This window comes from Drosophila sulfurigaster, chromosome 2L, assembly GCF_023558435.1.
Source record: "Drosophila sulfurigaster albostrigata strain 15112-1811.04 chromosome 2L, ASM2355843v2, whole genome shotgun sequence".
Lineage (NCBI taxonomy): Eukaryota > Metazoa > Arthropoda > Insecta > Diptera > Drosophilidae > Drosophila > Drosophila sulfurigaster.
Window position 1 is genome coordinate 4,669,332 of NC_084881.1, and position 21,258 is coordinate 4,690,589.

Consider the following 21,258-nt stretch of genomic DNA (forward strand, 5'->3'; position numbering starts at 1 on the left):
TAACTTTTTTAATACATATGTACAATGTGTAAATGTAAATGTGAGCTGGGCATAAAACAATTTGCGAAAAATGTTGCGAGTAAAATTACAATTAACTTAATTGAAATTAACACAAATCGAAAATAATGCATTGAGAGCAGCTGAAAACACAAATGACAAAGCAAAGCAGACAGCAAAATGTATAGAGAAGTGTATACCAAAAGCAGAGAGTAAAAAAAGTTCAACCAGAAACGCACACACACAGCCACAGATACACACAGGCACACATGTACACATACACACGCACACACTCCCACAGCAACTGCTCTTATATGTATACGTGCGTATATAAGTAAAGTAAATGGGTGCAAAGCAATTGCGAAAAAAAACACAAGTGCAAAAGCAAATAAGACAAAAGCAAAACGCAGTGAATGTGTACAAAAAAGTAAAACGCAAACGCACGAAAAATTTAATAATTAATTTAACGCTTTAGCATCGCTCGAGTTTAGGGCAAAAAAAAAGTTCTCAACGAGCTAGCTGCTGGCAGCTGAAGCAACTATCAGCGAGTGGGAGCGAGAACGCACTATGCTACGACAGCCATCAGCTGTTTTGACACTTGACACGATCATCGCCCGTTTTGTATTTTTTGTTTTTGTAGTTGATATTTTTTTGTTTTGTTTTCTTTTTTTTTTTTTCCTAAACGCGTTTTGCTTTTGATTTTACGTCGTGTTAATTAATGTAAATTGCTTTATTTATTGCGTTTAATTATTATCATGCATAGTTTGGATTTAATCGATGCAAAGACAAAATTCTTGAAAGCAAAAAGAAATAGAAAAGTGCCAGCACAAAGCAATAAAAATAAAAAACAAAAAGACATCAAAAGCAAAACGACAAATTGAATTTGGAACGAAATAAAATGAAAACTGTATGGCAACGCTATGCGAATTATTTAAATCTTGTGCTAATATTAAAAATAGAAATGTCAAAAATGTCATGCTAATTTTTGTTATTTTCTCTCTTTCCCCTACACCTTTTGTCTTTGCAGCAAAAAAAAAAAGCAAATGAAAATAACAACAAAAAGCGAATAATAAATACAAAATAATTAAAGTGTTAAACCAAATGATAGTTTAAGCTTAAAGTGTAAAAAAAAAACTAGTTTAAGCCGCAAAGTGTTGAAAAAGAAATACAAAAGAATTAAAAATATAAAACTGCAACAACAAAGCAAAAACAAAAGCAGCTTCCACTAATCCAACAAGCTATAGCAAAAGCAAAAACAAAAGCAAAAGCAAAAGCAAAAAACGCCAGCTACAATTCAAGCTTACAAAAGCAAAAACAAAACCAAGAAACAAACACAGGAAGCAGAAGAAGTGAATAGTTGCGCTTTGCTGCAAAAGCAATTGCTACAATTTTCTTTACATCGTTGTCCATAAACTCGGCAAAATAGCTAAATCCATTTTACAATTTCTAAAAAAGAAAAAATCCCATCATAGTTCAGGAACGGGAAGCGGCAGCGGCAGTGGATCAGAGGGCAAGCTACAGCAGCAGCACAGCAACGAGGAGGAAGGCGGTGGTGCAGGGGGAGGACAGCAGGAAGCAGCCGCCGCTAGCCACAAAATAACACCGCCGACCAACACAACAGCAACTGCAGCATCAACTGCAGCAGCAGCAGCATCAGCAACTGGAGTAGCATCCTCATCGACATCCTCATCAACAGCAGCAGGAGCATCCGCTGGAGCGAGTTCCGCAGCCGGCGAGGCAACCAGCAAAAAGGACTCTGAGCAGGAGCAGGCAGGAAACAGCAGCAACAGCAGCTCGCCCCAAGCTCAAGTCTCAGCCAGCGCCACGTTTCGTTTGTCGTCGTTGACGGGCACCATCTCGAAAATGGGCAACAACGCGACCACATCCAACAAGAAGGTGGACGCCGCCGAAACGGTCAAGGAGTTCCTTGAACAAGCCAAGGAGGAGTTCGAGGACAAGTGGCGTCGCAATCCAACCAATACCGCTGCTCTCGATGACTTTGAGAGGATCAAGACGCTGGGCACCGGCTCCTTTGGCCGTGTGATGATCGTGCAACACAAGCCAACAAAAGACTATTATGCCATGAAGATACTGGACAAGCAGAAGGTGGTCAAGCTGAAGCAGGTCGAGCATACGCTTAATGAGAAACGCATCCTGCAGGCCATACAGTTTCCATTTCTCGTCTCGTTGCGTTACCACTTCAAGGACAACTCCAATCTCTACATGGTGCTCGAGTATGTTCCGGGCGGCGAGATGTTCTCGCATCTGCGCAAAGTCGGACGATTCTCGGAGCCCCATTCCCGCTTCTATGCGGCACAAATTGTGCTGGCCTTTGAGTATCTGCATTATCTGGACCTCATCTATCGCGATCTGAAGCCGGAGAATCTGTTGATTGACTCGCAGGGCTATCTGAAGGTCACCGATTTTGGCTTTGCCAAACGTGTCAAGGGTCGCACCTGGACGCTATGCGGCACCCCCGAATACTTGGCACCCGAGATCATCCTGTCCAAGGGCTATAACAAGGCAGTCGACTGGTGGGCGTTGGGTGTTTTGGTCTATGAAATGGCAGCCGGATATCCGCCATTCTTTGCGGATCAACCGATACAGATCTATGAGAAAATCGTTTCCGGTAAGGTGCGCTTCCCATCGCACTTTGGGTCCGATCTAAAGGATCTGTTGCGCAATCTGTTGCAAGTGGATCTGACCAAACGCTATGGCAATCTGAAAGCGGGCGTCAATGATATTAAGAACCAGAAATGGTTCGCCTCCACGGACTGGATTGCGATCTTCCAAAAGAAAATCGAAGCGCCGTTCATACCGCGGTGTAAAGGTCCCGGCGACACAAGCAATTTTGATGATTACGAGGAGGAGGCCCTGCGAATTTCCAGCACCGAAAAGTGCGCCAAGGAGTTTGCTGAATTCTAGAAGATGCACATATTGGTCGCATTCTCGTCACCTTCGTTACCATCGTCGTTGTTGTCGTCTCGTCTATATGTCTACTACTATATACTATTAGTACTACAACTGCTGCAAAAGCAACTGCAACTGCAACTGCAACTGCAACTACAACTGCAACTATAACTGAAACTATTACATCTACTTGCGTCTAGTTGGGCAAATACTTACCATACAAACACGTCATCATCTAGATACCAAATTGGGATTTCTCATACCCGACAAATAACAAATAGCACAACTGTAAGTATTATGATAACTAATCTATTTTCGATAAACGTTTTATCGAATTTTAAAACATATTTAAAAGAGTAGGCGATGCTGTAAAATCAGTTTTCATTACATGGAGTAACTTAACGCAGTCATATTAAGTGTTGAATTATGTTTCGTTGATAAGGCAAAAGCATAACGAAAGTAATGCCAATTATTATTATTATTTTTGCTTTGCTTTTGCTTTGCTTTCATTCTGCTTGATCAGCAGTTGGAAGATTGATTATTGTTTATTTAGATAAAGCATTGGAGTTGATTAAACAAAGCAGCCCCAGTCAGTTCATCAAGTGAAACAGTTTGTTTGTTCATCCCCTCTCATTCCCCTTTCATCAGCACTCTGTCTCTCCTCGTCCTCCTCTTCCTTCTACCCACGACTGACGCGTGCCGTTCAGTCATTCTTTTAATTAGTTTGACTCGTTGCAGCTGTTAACGAATGACTTGAATTTCTCGGTATTTTCTGGGCATTCTCTAAGCGAACGAACGTTTCGAAACATTGTGCCAGCCTGCTTCTTGGCCTCACATGCTCAGCACATGTTGGTTTTTTATTCAAATAATTCGTAGTAAGCATTCTTACAATGGTCTAACTTGAACTGAAAACTCGTAGTTACCGGGGAAAGACCACTGAAGGTTGTCACAGTTTGATTTAACTTCATTACAACCCAAAGATAAGAAAGATGTGTCACAAATCACAGAGAAAAAAAAAGACTGGGAATAGACAGTGAAGAACACGAACGAAACGTGATAGATAAAACAATAATTCTGGACAGGAAACAATGTTATCTACTCTTGAAATCGATATAGTTAAAATTGTCTAATGATAAAGTTAAGAAAAGCAAAAGCATCGAATGAAATTAAATAGAAACGAGTTTATAATGCAAAGAGTAGTTTTAGATTTAAACATGTCAAATAAAGCTGAATTTATTCGGATATATTTCAACGTCTTATCACGGATAAGAAATTTCCGTTTTATTCTAAGTAGAAAGTATATTTGCTTTCCCTTCTTGTTTTTCTTTTTTACAACTCTTGCGTATTGCGTGACTGGAATTTCCTTAGCAGATTCAAAATATCTATTCCCCAATCGAAGTTTCAATATAAAACACGCCCACATTTTTCGTTTCGCATTGAACTTTGCGTTTAACCAAATCCACTTTGCTGTTGATAGTCTCGAATGGAAGATATATGTATATATTAACACTTGACCCATTTGGTTACCTTGGAAATGTGTCTGTGTTTATTTCTATATACTTTAAATACTATATATATATTTGGGGGCTCTTCGAGGCATAAATAATGTCAAGCCCAGCAAACCAAATAAAAAACGCAAACAAATATAAATAAATTATTTTATGCGTGTGCTGTGTTGGTGTAAAATATGTGATACCCTGTAATCTAAAAAGTGAAGCGCACTGAAGAATAAAGAAATTATATCCTAATTGTAGAACAAAAAAATAAAAATAAAAAATTATACAAATCATATGATTGTTATAATTTATGTTTTAACTTATAGGGTATCTTCTAGTCAAGTCGGTTAATACATTCTCATTTGTTTCAGTCAACTCTGCGTGTTCTTGCGACATTAGCGAAAGCATTGTTCTTTGTGTATAGTTTTTATTATTTTCATCAAAACCAAGACGTTCACAATTAATATTCAAATAAATTATAAACGTTCGCTGCGTGTAACAGCCGCATAAAACCTACCAAAAAAAATATGTAGAAGCGAAAGAAAAAATCGTAAACATTTTTTAATTATATAAATTTACAAATTGAGGCGTGGGTTGTTCTTAGGCACAAGACTACACGAAATAAGCTTCTATGCTGACCTTCCGAAAAGAGAGAAAATATTGTTTTCATAAATTTGTTGCATTCTTCTTAATCCCCGGCCATGACCTTGACTGACCTTTCAGCCCAAGCATTTTTTTGTGACTGTCAAATTGTTTTGTGTGTCTTGTGACACTTTTCTTGCACAGTTCTTTTTTATTGGCACTAATTAATGCTTGGCTTCAATTTGGCTCGACAAATGGATCGAACAATGAATAGGAAGAAATAGAATGTAAACAGAAACGAAGCCATCAATCATTTGTTTTTGAGACTACTTCAATTATAATGATAGTCATGGGTACTAGTTCCTAATACTGCAAGCAGTTACTTTATTATTTACAAAGCTCGATGGGGCTTGTTTGATTTTGTCAGCGATATGACTAAGTTATGGCTTTAGGATCTTAGCTCGATATTGAAGGCATTTCTGTGAGTCGCAAGCGACAAAAGAAGTCTTATGCCCTGTTTCCACAGCCACTCAGTTTTTTCACATTTCATCGATTACCGTTTTGCCATTTCCAAGGGCAACGTTTTGTCATTTCCAAATTTTAAAATGGGCAACGGTAAATCTTTAGTGTGGACGCTCTGATGCAAAATAGCTGCACAGGATGTGAGCAAAGTTTAATGGATTAATTATATGAAGCAAATTGAATGGTTTTTAATAATCAGTAGTGCAATTTGCATGCATTTTATTACCCATTTTTGCTATGATGAACTCCGTTTCGATTTTACGTCGATAAAATATTGATATGACTGAAAAAATGTACAGAAAATTGGTCCGATATTTTTACGTTTTTGTCCGATATTTTCGCATATATCACGAATGTGAAAAAAACAATTTTAAGTATATTAAAAAATACCGATAAAAATATCGATATGACTGAAAAAATGTACAGAAAATTGGTCCGATATTTTTACGTTTTTGTCGAATATTTTCACATATATCACGAATGTGAAAAAAACAATTTTAAGTATATTAAAAAATACCGATAAAAACTGAGTTTTTGCTACTATGGAAACAGGGCATTAAAATAATATCTATATATTTTAATTATCTAAACTAAATTTGTACGACGTTGCTAAAGTGGGCACAATTGTCTGATTAGTTTGGTGAGGAAATTGGGTCGTCACTCTGCACGCAGTTGTTTGCTGCTGTTGTTGTTAGCTGCGCCTTGAGCTGAGCGAGCTGCCTAAAGTTCACATCGCTGCTGGATGGCAGTCAACAAGACTAATACTAATGCAGTCAGAAACTTGTTTAGAACCCGTACGAAATTTGTTGCTCACTTTTGTGACGCTCCAATAAACACCTAGACTAAGTTTAGATGCAAGCAGCAGCAACGTGCTCCAAACATATCTAAAGCAGATATGGAACTGCCAACACGCTGAGACGCCGCGTTGCTATCTAGTAGACAGACAGACGGACAGACAGACAGACAAGCAAACAACTAGACAGTCAGATAGATGGCGGACAGACAGACGGACAGACTTGAGACTGTGTTGGCCGGGCAGCCTTGTAACAGTGCCCTCAAATCGACAAACACGCACGCGCTGCAGCAACACTCACATCAACTACAGCTAAAATAATGACAGTAACAGCAAAAATAATGCGCACAATTATTAGCAACAAATGCAGGCGTATGATAATCGAAACAACGACGTCTTGATACTTTAAGATCTTTTCAATATTTCAACTTTATTCTCATTATTTTGCTGAAGAATATCTGATGGATTTTCTTTGTTTACTGCAATTGAATATGGTTAATGATAGTTTCATTTTTAATTATTTACACATTTCTGTGTATTAATTAGAAATGAGACAATGAAATAAAATATAGCTATTTCTCTGAGAAGTAGTTATGCACATTTCACCTGCCCCAGCTACTTAGCTAGCTAGCTGTAATTTATTATGAATCGCTTCCATCTGATGTCTACGGCTAATAAGAGGCTTCGCTAAAGCTTCGTAGATGACACACTTAAATGTATGTATTTTTGTTTCTTCTACTTGATATTCATTTAATTCTTTTTGTTTTAGTTGCAGTGTTTTTATTTTTGTCTTTTTTTTTGTTTTTTTTTTTAGTTTTGCTGTCAAGGGTATTCGCATTCATAATTAATTCTTAACGCGCTGTGGAAACGTGACGTATGAGCAATGCACTGAATGAAAAACTGAACAAATGTTGGTTACTTGCGATTATTTTCGCTTCGTTTCCATACGCAGCGAGAATAATTTAAATGATTTTACACATGCATAGCATACACACATATGTATATTGTGTGTAAGTATGTGTGTATGTATTTATTATATGCATAGGTAATTACGTGAGGTTTGCTATTTGTTTGCTGATTTTTGCGTTTGAATTGTATTTTGTATTTTGTATTTTGCCAAAGATCTCTAAGCTTTGCTGGGTATGAAAACGAGTTTTGTTAGGATCCCCCGTGAATGCAGGCTATAAAAAAGCGTTTAAATTGAGACAACAACATCGAAAATAAACAACAACAACAACAATACATAGCAAAAACAGCAGCAGCGAAATCATCATTTAAATAACGCACACGTCGTCGTCGCCATGTTGCGCCCGTTTTAATTTTTTTTGCTGTTCGTTTTTGCAATTATTTTTGTTGTTGGTATTTTTCGTCGTTTTTGCTTTCAAATTGTAGCCGCTGTTTCGTGCGTATGCGAGTGTGAGTGCTATATGTGTGTGTGTGTGTGTATCCAAGAGATAAAACGCGTACTTTTTGCCCGTTTTGCATTGCTCATTCGCCTCTCCCGCACTCGATTTGTCTCTTGCTCGTGTGCTCTCTCGCTCTCTCGCTTGCTTGCTTAACCACTGACACAGCCCTGGTTGCTCGCCTGCTGTGTCTCTGTCCCTCTCCCACTGCCTGTGGTAGTCTCTCGCTTTGGCTTTATACATTTTTCAGTGCCGTGCAATTTTCATTCAGAATTTATGAGCAAATGAAATAGAATTGAACATGGAAAAGGCGCACACAATGAAAATTGAAAATTTGCCTTACTTTTTTTTTATTCCTTTTTCTTTTTGCTTTTTGCGGTTGTTATGTGCGCTTTCGATGAGCAGGTGTCGTTGTATCTATGCGTGGGTGTGACATGTGTAAAGCTGCTTGCTATGTAACCTAATTGCAAGCTCTGGCAATCCCGAAGAACACACTGCGATTCAATTGCATATTTTTATTATACATTTTGCTGCCACTTTCTTCTCCTCTTCCTGTACTTTTTTTTTGGCAGATCAGCTGTTTCGGGTCGTTGTGCAACTTTGCGATTGAAAAGCGTTAATAACAAATATGGCAAATAAAGTTGTTGTCGTAATCTGAATTATATTGAACGCCAGTTAAATGGTGGTTAGCGAGTGCTGCCTCTTTAGCTTATCAACAAAATAGAGCTAAACGGCAATAATTGTGCGACTTGTGATAAGAAGTGGCAACAAACAAAGACATTTATTGCATTCATTTATGCAGCCTAGCAAACAATGCTGGTCGTCGTCGTCGTCGTCATCGCCGACGGCATCGTCATCACCATGGCTATTATTCCTATTCCCATTCCTACTCGAATTCTTTGGATTCCTTTGCTGTTTGCTCATTCTGGTTGTTGGCATGTTTTGAATTTGTTGTGTCTGTGAAATGGGTTAAGAGCATGCACCCCACTCGAAAACCTTCTGGTCTTGGACTTGTTATTTGCTTAGTATTCTTATTTCATTCGTGCATTACATAATGCATTCAATTTCGGCCTGCTAACAGAGACGTCACGCAAAATAGAGACAGAGACAGAGACAGTCAGAACGAACTGAATTGATGTACTGCCTTCTCGTTCGCTCTTACTCTCTTCAGCTGTAATGGCTAACACACAATTATAGTTATATTTAGTGGTTCGCAGCGAGTCGTGAGCTTAATTGAATTTGTCAGAAGCTCCGCTTCACTCTCTCGCCCCACTCTCCAAAACGATTCAATACAAATGACATGTAATCAATAATAATTTGTTGTTGCGTTGACATTAGTCAACGGGTAGCCCAAGTGGGGAGGGGCGAGTGGCATGTGGTCTGTGTCTGCATGCAACGAATTGCCAAAGCAGGTGCTTGCCAGCAAATTAATTGAACATTTTGCCCCCTTCCCGCCCCTTTTTTTTGTCATTTGTTCGGGCTCTACCACCGCACAGTTCATCTGCCATAGCCAAATGACACACGCAAGACATAATTATTGATTAATTATTTGTGTGTTCGCTGCTATTTTTTGTGTTTTACACTAGGCAACATAGTGAAATGTCGATAAGTCTACGTAGAGTGTAAGCTAGTTAATAATAATTAAAAAATATAATAATATAAATATACTTAACTAAATTGATTTGAAATGCTTTTTACAATTATCAAGTGGTGTTATTTTTAGCCAGGTTCTACAGTGTAATTCATAAGCTATTATTTTTCCCTAGGTTCTATTCATCTGTTTACTCGGTTGCTGTTGTCGTTAGTTGTTGTTGGCCCTTTTAATTACATTTGCCTATTACGTATTGAGTTGTTAGAACGAAGCGCTGGCTAACATATGATTGATTGTTGTAAATGATCTTTTTTTTGCAATAAATATCAAACTACGCACTCACTCAGATTGTGTAAGCACTGAAGATAGAAAGATAAGCTTCTCTATAGTGGAATTGTCGCAACTATAGAGAATATATTCTCTATGTGTGTGTGTGTATGTGTAGAGAGCTCTGAAGTGTAGGGGAAGGTCATTTGCGTGTGTTTTTAGCAGAATTCAGTGAGTTTACCTTGCACACTTGCCGTATACGTAATAATACTGCATTTACGTATATTACGCATACGCAGCGTTATGCGCGTCCCACGCGCTTTTGAGCATTGTTGAGTTTTTACTGCCAGCCAGCTCTGGCAGCAACAGATAAATGTAATTACTGTCTTATCATAATTACCAGCGAATTGAGAACAAAAACAACATAGAAAACTGGAGTACAACGTGAGAAAAAAAGCGAGCGGGCGAAGGACGGACAGAGAGAGTGAAATGCTGGCGATGAATGACGATGCTTGCGAATGAGTTCAGCTGTGTTGCCCACACACAAGCACACACACAAGTGCACCCTGTGAGTGAATGTAACAGAGAGAGCGAGAGAGAGAGAGAGAGAGAGAATGTGGTGTGTGGGTGAGAGAAGGGAGAGAAGGAAAGCAACAGCTTCCTTTTGCCTGTCAGTCGTTGTTGCTGTCGCTGTTGTTTCAAATTTTAATTTTATTTTATTGCAGCGCACAAATTGTGCGCCAGCGGCGTTGTTGCGTGTAAGCTTCAGCCTCTGCCTTAGCGAGGGCAGTTCAATTAGTACCCGACCTAACAGGTCATGAGATTAGAATGAATCTGATGCCAAATACTAATCTTATCCCCGTATTGAACAACAGATAAGTCTTCGCACTTTTGAGATTATACAAATTCATTAGTTTAATACTATAATAAATTCATAGTTTAATGCATTCAAACTAGCAGTGCATATTTTTTGAGATCGTCGATGTACTAACGGCACTATCATCTAGTGGCGCAGAGAAACCAGGCACAGCCTTCTTGGCGCGCAGACAAAACAAAATAAATTTTTGAACAGTTTGCATTGATTGGAAACGGCGAACATATTATAAGATATTGGGACACTAATGAAATAAACTAATAATATTATACTAATAGAAAATATAAATATATTTGATATACTTCATTTAATATATTTGATAAAAATAACTAATAAATACTAGACAGATATTCTTATATTAACGTTTTAAGCTGAGGAATAGATTTACTGAAACACGTTATAGAGATTACTGTAGTTCCCACAATAATATTGTTTCGATCAACCCTCGCCTGTGTGTGTAGCGTTAATTGCCTCCGTGCGCGCGCAAGTTTATATTGCGAGCTCACTGGCCACACTTCCTTTACATGCTGCAGAGAGTGTGAGGAAGAGGGCAGGTCAGGGAAGGGAACGGAACGGAAGGGAATGGGACGAGAGAAAGTAAGAGCCTGCGGGCTCAAGTTGTCCTGCCTTGCCCCGACCTGCCCTTGGTCTTTAATTACTTTCGTAGTTAATTTTGTTACAACAAAAGCGACAACAACAGCAACTGCGACAACAAATTCAACATTCAATGCCGTTGCAAAAATTGAAACTTGCTTTTAATTCACGCTTCTCACTTGGGGACAAGTCGCTCTCCGGCTTTCTACTCGGTTCCTTTGGACTTGCTCAGTTTCAGTTCTCGCTTCCCGTTAATTTCCCAACTGCCACTTTCTTCTTCTATTCTTCTCTATTTGAATTTTTCTTTGAGTGTCATGGAAACTTTTAATATCTAACAAATACACCCAGACTTTAATTGATACGTTGCTATACAATCGATTTTTTGCTTTGTTTCTCCCAATTTGCTGCTTATTCTTTACGCTTTTGCTTCTCTCTCTCTTTCTCTGCCATGTTATCTAGTTTTGCTTAGTCCGAAAATTGATTTGGATTTCAAAGCGAATGAGTTTATTGACATCAGATACGAAGGCCGCACCGTCGCACTTTTTTTTTCCACTCTGCTTTGCTTTGCTTTGAAAGTATTCCACTCTGTGAATCGTCGATATTGGACGCCTTGATATAATTGTCATCATTGTCATACTGCCATGCGCCACGCCCAGAAATTTGCAGTTCGCAGTTCGCATTTCTTCTCTTATTAAAAAAAAGTTGAGAGTTCAAACTGATGAACAGCAGTGCAAAGCAGAGCAGAGTCTAACATGCACGATGAGTGTGAGAATCAACAGAGACGCAGATGGATTGGAACAACAAAAGAAGTCAAAAGTGAATAATAAATTGCAGATTTTTGGGCGTTTGTTGAACTCAAAACTCTCGACACTGATACCATTTATTAAAAGACAGTGTTGAACTCTTAAATGGCCCCAATAAGCTCACCCCCCTTGACAGCCAATGAGCCAGAGGAGATGAGAGTGCCAAAAGTGCGTTCATCAGCACTTCGGTGAATGCAAATTTTCATAAACGATAATTGGACGAACAATCGAAAGACTTTGAATTGAACGCAAATTAATGAAACTAGAACATGTTAAATTGTTTGCTTAATCTCATTGTCAGAGTAGGTGATTTTTCAACATTTAAAAGGAAATGTATTTTATGTTCCTTGCGAACAGTTACAAATTGTAGAAATTTAAGAAATTCGTGTTTATGAAAAAAAAACGCCTTCTCACTGTGCGTTTTCTTATCTTTGACAGACAGTCTGGTATATTTTGTATTCTATGGTATATTTTAAATGTATCAAACACAGCATTTGGAATATTTTGGTATTATTTTGGTATATTTTATGAATAATAACACACTGTTTTGCTTTTATTCAAAGTGAGTAGCGAGCACACTTGGATGTAGTTTTCTTACTTGTTTAATTAGATTAAGATTTACCTCAGCCGTCGATAGCTTGACTTGAACTGGGAATTTGCTTGTTCCGCTTGTTAGTCTCATTTTATTGCATCCTAATGAAATAACCTTGGATTCTGTCTCTTATCTAGCATCTTGGAAACTTGATAAGCTGACACTTACTGAGCACATGCTTCAGAGCATACAATTTTTAGTCGAGTTTTTGTAAATGAAAAAATTTCATACGTGTATTCTCACTGCTCTGCAACATATTTGACCTAGAGACAATGACAAACATGTTGCCCATTCAATAAATAACATTTTTCGTATACGCCTCGAAGAGAATATCTGAACGGGAATATTAAAAAGAAGATAATGAAATATATCTAATATAGTATGTATATTCGCTCATCATATGAATATAAATTAAATTATATAAGCAATGTTGCTGCCTAGCCAAAGCTAACCACAAGAATTGTGCACACAAATTTACTAGAATTTTATAAGAGCGAATGCAATCTCCGTTTCTCCCCGCCTCCCTGCCTCCCCGCCTCGCAACACGCATCACGCAATCAAAAACATTTTAATAAATCAACAGTCTGGGCAAGTGGACAAGCTTCCACTAGAAGCCAGAAAACATTCTAGATACATATTTACCCAAGATACAGACGCAAATATTATGAAAATGAAATGAACAAATTTGATGACGACCAGGCGACCAGGCGACCAGGCGACCAGGCGACCAGTTGTTGTTGGCAATTTGCAAACTATTTTCAATACCAGCGTGTCTATTCGATAGATATTTCTTTCTTTCTCTATTTGTAGTTCAGTCCGTTTGTCTGTCTGTCTCTCTGTCAGATTGTCTGTCTGTGACATATCTTTGAGTGTTTGGTCTGCCCAGCGTCTGTGCTCTAGGCGCAGCCCAACTCATTTCTGTTTGTACTTCGATAAAATAACCATAAACAATAACAAAACAACATTGGCCATTTCTCGAGTATGCTCATACTATGTGTGTTAACAAGTTCCGAAGCTAAATGCTTTTAATTAGAATCTCACATTTAACCAGATCTTAGATCAGAAGTCATTGCGCTGTTGAGTACTCATTTATCATTGAGATTAAATTACACGAGCAACATCATACCATCATATAATATCATATTTATATTTACTCTTTGTGCTTTATGTTCCCAAGTAAATATATTCATTTTTCTAAGCTCAAAGCAAATCTTTGTTGAAATTGGTTTGTTTTTGTCATATGAGTCATTATTCTGTACACATATGATTTTAAGTTTTAGTCTCTGCAGAGAATTGTCCCTACATCAAATGTTAATAACAGGCAGAAGCAGGCATCTCCGACCTCAAAAAGTATTCATTCCTGAAATTTGTTTAAGTTATTAAAGAAATATTTTTATATTGCAAAAAATTGCAGTTTGTAGGTTAGTTAGTTTAGGCCAGGTGCTTTGATTGACAATTTGGTATATGGGTAATTCTCTGGTAAATGTTGCGTGCGACCATCTTTTCAGTAAACAAAAGAAACATAACCTGAAACAATTTTAACAAGTAAGAAAACTACAGTCGAGTGTACTCGACTGTGAGATACCCGCTACCAATTTTGAATAAACGCAATATATTTTGCGGTATTATTCTCAAAATATACCAAATATACTTCAAAAAACTAAAAAAATATACCAAATGGTATATGTGGTATAACGATATAGTACCGCATTCAAAATATATCATAGACAGCACAATATACCAGATTGTCGGCCAAAGCAACTCAGACCCCTAGTAAGTAGGCGTTTTTGCCCATACAAAAGTATTTCTTTAATAACTTCGAAAATTTTTATCTGATCGCATCTAAATTTTCAGGAATCATAACTACTATAGTTATTATTGTATATACCATATATTCCATATATTCGTAACTCTAGCTTTACGCTAGAGCTTGTTATTCGATTTTTTGATTTGCGGGGGCGGAAGGGGGCGTGGCAAAAATTTGAAACAAACTTGATCTGCGTGCAAACATAACAAATGCTGTCAAAAAAAATTATAGCTCTATCTTTTATAGTCTCTGAGATCTAGGTGTTCATACGGACGGACGGACAGACACACAGACCGACAGACACACAGACACACAGACGGACATTGCTATATCGTCTCGGCTGTTGACGCTGATCTACCCTATGGGTAGCGGGTATAAAAATACGAAAAGGTTATTTTTATAGCTCTAGATTAGTACTTTAATTAGAGCTAAGAATGGTTTTGGATTTTTTTTTCTGTTTTGTTTTCTGTTCTGATAATTGCAAAAATAAACAAATTCGAACGCAAAACAAAAAAATGAACGAATTTATATATTTTATCGTAAAACAGAACAAGTTGCTAAAATCAATCTTAGCTCTAAAAATAGTGATAATCCAAAGCTTTAAAAATAACCTTTCCTTATTTTTAAAATAAGTAGTTTAGTTTATGTTTTTTTTGTCACTATAAAGCTGGTCACACGCGACACTTAGCAGAGAATTACCCATATTCCGTATTCTGTGGAATATTTTGGAAGTAATAGTATATCAGTATATCAAATAAAGCTTTTCACATTGTATTTTTGAATGTAGTACTATACCCATATACCAAAAACAACTTTTGATATATTTTAGTATTTTTGTATATTTATTTGGTATATCTTTTTTTTCAAAATGGGTAGCGGGTATCCCACTTGTTTAATTGAATAATGAGAATACTTTTCTTGTAATCAAGACTGACAATTAACAATTGTTTATAGCAGAACAGTTGATATGTATGATCGACAAATTTGGTAAATCCAAGCAATATTCCATCATATGTAAACTTGACATCATCTTAGTGTTCATATGATTTAAAGTGTGTGACTTTGCATATATAGTATGTATATATCTATAGTACGTGCATAAGGAATGTGTTTCAGCACAATTGTTAAACTGACTTCAGCAGAGTTGATTTTCCCCAGGTGGTAATTTCACATTTTTGGAATGCAGTTTATTTGTATGTGTGTCTCTCTCTCTCTCTCTTTCTCTCTATCTGGCTCTGTCTCTGTCTACATCATGAAATATTCAGAAATGCTGGGTCAAGCTGGGAGACCGAGCGTAAAGAGCCCTTTTTGAAAATGCACAAATGATAAAGAACTGTGCTAACAAAAAGGAATACAGAAACATTCAAATTGGACTAAGTAAAGAGAATACAAACATTTAGTGAATGGCTTTTGGCTCTTTAGACGTTGTTGGCAACTCAGCAACTTAAGTTATTTAAGTGTGTATAAGTTTTAGTTGAGCTTGCTTACTTAGTTATTACTTACGGGCATTTTTGATAAGGCCTTTTCAATGTGTTTCATTAAAATGTGTTGACGCTGTATCTAATTTGAGGTAAGATAAAGAAAGCTATACGATTATATAGAGGGAAATTACACTTTGTAGGTCAAATAGCACTTCGAACTTATATTTATTTAAGCGAGCATCGTCATCGAGAACAGTAAAGTATCTCTCAGTCGTCTGTAACTTTCTTACTTGTTTAAAATCGACTTTAACTGTGGGTTCTCAAAATCGTGCAGCAATGCAATAATGTTACTCTTATTTATATAATCATTTTGCATTGATTTATATTTAAATTTAGCCGATAACTTATTACTTGTCAGGTTGTTAGGATTGCGTAAAAAGTTACTTATCTTTCTATAATGAAGTAAGATTATGCATACTCACATTACACGAGGTTTATATATTAGTCGGGTACAATTTGTTAGATTTTTATAGTGCGCACATAAATATATGATTATATTATTCAGTTCCACTTTCTACGACCACAACTGAGTTTATATCATTAAACTAAAAAAAACCATTTCCTTTCCTTCCATTTGTTCAGCTTATGGTAAACTACTATCTGAAGTACCTTTCATTTGTTGCACATTCCGATGCTATTACTTATGTTTCGCTTTTTATTTTTGGCATTTTGGTCATTTCAAGGCCAGTTAAAGCATTTGGCAAGTGAAAGCTTTGTTTTCAAATCTGTAGTTGTACAATAGTTGGTAATGCCTCGAACATTTGTTCAAATTGATCTTATGTAATCCGATTCGTATGAGAAGAGAAGTAAAGAGAAGAGAAGAGTTAGCAGCTAGCTCAACATGCTGCACTTGCAAATATACCCGCTTAAATGTATCTTCTTCGGTTTCGTATAGTTATGCATATATGAAGATGTACATATAATGTATGTATTGTATTGTTATTGCTGCCTTGGTGTGGGTGCAGCTACGTAGTCGGCTCGTTCACTCACGACTTTGGTTTCCAGCCATAAAATGCCGCCTGAAAATACAAAAACAAAACTTGCCGTCATTTTATTTTTTATCGTATCTTCTTGCTGTTGTTTTTTTCCTCTCCTCTTTGTTGTTATATGATTTTGTGAAAAAAGATTTAATATAACCCGCCGCTGTCGCTGTCGCTGCCATTGCTTACGTCATAAGCGCCCACCGGCAGCGCTGCCATCGACATCAACATCGCCATTGACTTCGGCGTCGACGTCGACGTTGACAGCGCTGCCGCAGAGGCAGACTGTTTGGTGTGCTTCGCGTTAAGTTTCGATTTGAGTGTGTGTGTGTGTGTGTATGTGTGCGAGACTGATAAGGCACAAAATCTATAAAAGTTTTTACATGCCAGTTGAGCACCGGGAAATGAGAACAAAAAATATAACGAGTTTATTTATACACACAACTATGATATAGTACATGTATTCACCGTTAAATATCTGATTTAGTTGAATCATGCGGGTTCAACATGCGCTTTAAATACCTTTTTTATGTTTGAGAAATATATCAAGTACAAAACTGCTTCCACGAAAGTTTTAAATACAATGTGTTGGGTTCTTTTGATACTTCAAAAGAATCATGGGAAAAGATAATTTTTTAAAGCAGATAGTTGCCATTAAAAATGAAATATAATTACTTGTGTACTATGTATATGTTCTTTATAAATTTTTTTCGATAAATCAAATCGCCCAAAATAGTCAAATGACCTTGACCTAGCTCAATAATTAGCATTGCGTGTGGGAAAACAATGACAACGGTTTGCTGGTTCTGTTAATTTCGATGCCAAAACCAATATCGGAATTTATAAAATTAGTTGGTATCAGTTTGCTAGCAAGTTTAATGGTCAATGAAGAGCTCGTTTGAGTTTGAGCAACTCGAAAACTTGAGACTGAGGTTAAAAAACTCAAATAGGAAATGCCCGAGCACAAACTTGGCCTCTCAGTCAAGGCTAAGAGCTAATGAAAACATCAAAAGCATATAAAGCGGTTTTATCTACTAGTCCACGATATTTGCATATTTTGAGATAAATATACGTGTATATTTGTTGTTGTTTTTTACTCAGGTAACTAATTAGATTATTTTTAATTGTCTCTTTTGCAGCGTAGTGGAACTTGAAAGCTCCCCTCACAATACTGATGAACGCATTTTCGATCAAAAAAGGGATTTGTAATAAAGGAGCAAAGTGACCAGCGAGCGAGAGAATGACAGAGAAGAGGAATTTTCAACTACATGGCAAACATCAGCAGTTAAAGTAACAAACAAACAAATAATAAGTAACAACAATTTATGGTAAAACACATAAATAATCATTCATAACATATAGCGTATAGTATAACCACGAGACTACAGATATTTAGTTGTAAAGTACATAGTTTAGTTTAACTGAAAAGAGAAGAGAATATAACAGAGGAGAACGCAAAAGAAAACAATGCAAAGGCTAAAAGAGAACTTCGGTAAAATGGCGAAACAAGATGAAAGTGTTTTTAAGTCAACCACAAGGAACACCCCCTAACAATCACACACAATAACAACAACAACAACAACAACCAGATATAGAACAAGAATATTTGTGAAAGTATGAAACGCTTTATTAATTTATAAATTAAATACAAATAAAATGATGGCGCACTTAGTGTGGTAATAAAAAACAAAACAAACAAACAAGAAAAAAAAGCAAAAAGAGAAATTAAGAAGTTTAAAAGAACGCAAGCAAACGAGAATGATGAAAGTTCTCTCTCGGCGAAGTTTTCACAGACTCTCGTACTCGTAACATCCTAAAGATATCGTAAACAGGTCAACCAAGAGTTAAGATTCGTGCGTTAGTTAAACCGAGTTTACTGATGGGAATGCATTATAATAACTACAAATTAGTGTTGCATAAGGCGCTCCAAAGTATACAAAACAAAAGAAATACGAAAAAAAAAACAAACGCTGAAATTCTTATGTGCCCTCTGGCCGATGCCTCCTGCCCCTCCCGCCCCTCTGCTACTTACTGAGCTTACATTTAGCTCTCGATGTTGTAGGCGTTCTAGACATACGGATACATATGTACTATAAATGTTGTACAATCAGCGACGACGTGCAACAATAAAACCAAAAACAAAAACACAAATAACATCTACAATACAAAAGAACAACACACACAAAAAGAATGAAAGGTAAAGATAAAGATAAAGAGAAAACAGCCGAAATTTAATCAACATCCAATAGACACACACACATACATGCTCATCAACAGTGGCACCTAAAAGTAAGCGCACTCACCGAACATACATATACATACATACAAACACACATATTTACAACATACATATTAGAAAGTTATACGTGGCAAATCCACGTATCGCTCGCAGGATCTAGGGCAAAAATGCGCCAGAAAGAACCACATGAACTACTCAAATTCTAAAATAAATAATAAATATTAACATGGAGAACATACAAAGCATACAAAACATATAAAACATAATATATGGTATAAATATATATTATAAAAAAAAAACAACAGCAAAAATGCAGCAACAAAAAAATCTAAATGTTTACATTTAAGTCGCAAGTAAAAACAAAAACAAAAACAAAATGAAATTTGTGTGTAAAAAAGCGTAAAATCGTAGCATTAATTGAACAACAAAAAATATTTAATATTATACACTTATATAAAACACAAACAAAAAGATACCAAGAAAATGTGCAAAAAGGAGAAAGAAAAAGAGAGAACGGAAAAATAAGCGCCAATTAAGTTTAATAATTTAAAAGAAAAAAAACAAAGCAAAAAAAAAATCAAAAAACAAAAACGTTATATACATATATATTTGAGTAAAGATCAATTTATATATATTTATTGTTTATCATTTCGTTAACAAACAAATTTCTCTAAAAGTTTAAAAGATCTTAAGGGTTTACTATGTGGAGCAGCGAAGCCTTCTGTTAAATAATAGGCTTAACGAAAAACAATCATTTAAATTATTATTTTAATTTCTGTACTCTTTGTTAATTTATTTTTAGACGCCAAGCCTTTCAAATTCTGTTGTTAAAAAAAGAAATACATTTATTTTTATCAAAAATATACAATGTATGTTTTGTAATAAATTAACTTTACTCAGTTGTTGCGTCAAAAAGTCATAAATATTAAAAAATAATTAACAAATTAATAAAAACAAGTTTTGAAAAGAAAGCACACATCACATTGTTTGAAGGACATTTTCATTATTTTCTCTACAAGAAAAAAATAACACCCATACACTTACACACACAGACACACACACACACACAGAACAGGCATACACCAACGACAAAACAAATAGGCGCATTAATAAAAAATTGGAAGATCTATACATACATGCATACATATAAATTCATAGTCTATAGTAGTCTGAGCAAATAATATAATAAAAGAAAAAAAAGCAACAACAACAATATTAATAAATATAATAAAAATATATTACGTATGCATATATACATACTTACTGTATATGATGTATAATAACTTATTTCAGTGAAAACATCAAAAACAAAAAAAATACAAAAATACGAACTTGAATTCACATTTCATTTCACATTTTTTGTAAAGATTCTGTGCAATTTTAATTTTTATTAGTTAACTTTAAATGTAATTTATTTAGCAATGCTCTACAAATCATATAACTGAGCTTTAATACTTGCTTTACGTATGTACATGTATAAAGAGAAGAATATACACTATAAAATTATATATGGATATGGATATGTATATGTATATGGATATGTATATGTATGTGTATCATTTTGTATAACTTCCAAGAGAAAGAATTGTTTTAAGCTAACTAAAATCTGCTAAATAATATGCAAATTGCAAATCTATATAATTATATATAGTTTGTAATTCGGCAAGAAAACAAATATTTTTTGTCAAATATTCGAAATGGAATAACCTTTTGTTGTTGTGTCATGTGCGTGCGTGCGTTAAATTCAAAGTACATATATTTATAAAAATAAATATATATATTTAAAATATGAAAGAAAGAATAAACAGACAAAAACAAGAATACAAAACAAAAAGAGAAAATTCAAATTATTTAATTTAGTTTATATATTTAAGTTTATATAGCAAGTGCGTATATATAAATATATTTCAAAAACAAAAAAAAAAATAAAAAAAAAAAAAAAACAAACAACAACAAGATGAAACGTCTTAAAAATCCATGCATACAATAATAATGAAAAAGAAAACAAAAATGCGAGCAAGTAAACCAATTATAATGATGAACAAGAAATAAGAGGAAGAAACAAACACAAAGGAAAAGATAAGCAAAAGCAAAACAAACAAGAAAAAAACCAATAAAATGAATTTGAAATCCTTAAAAAATATATATGAGAATGATGAATATGTGTTATTATTGGATGGGATGCAATGGATTCCAAGCGTTCGATATCTTCAGGGGAACAAACTTATAAGCATATTATAATTCAGCAATTGTTGTTGCGTGCTAACAACATATTCCCAATGCGAAAACTTTTGTCACTCATTATTATAGTCGAACTTTCTGAAGCT

At 35.7% G+C, this 21,258-nt stretch overlaps 1 protein-coding gene and 1 long non-coding RNA gene across 2 annotated transcripts; one reads left to right on the top strand and one right to left on the bottom strand.

Annotated features, from left to right (window-relative positions):
* Window positions 1–1,024: 1,024 nt before the first annotated feature.
* Window positions 1,025–19,522, top strand: LOC133850474 (cAMP-dependent protein kinase catalytic subunit 1). The gene is made up of 2 exons (XM_062286583.1): window positions 1,025–3,195; window positions 17,832–19,522. The coding sequence occupies exon 1, from the start codon at window positions 1,861–1,863 to the stop codon at window positions 2,920–2,922; it is 1,062 nt and encodes a 353-aa protein (XP_062142567.1). The 5' UTR covers window positions 1,025–1,860; the 3' UTR covers window positions 2,923–3,195; window positions 17,832–19,522.
* On the bottom strand, window positions 18,599–20,388 carry LOC133850477 (uncharacterized). Its single transcript, XR_009895634.1, has 2 exons — window positions 19,976–20,388; window positions 18,599–19,943 (listed from the first exon to the last, which is right to left on the bottom strand). It is a non-coding gene; the product is annotated as an uncharacterized LOC133850477 (long non-coding RNA).
* Between the last annotated feature and the right edge of the window lie 870 nt (window positions 20,389–21,258).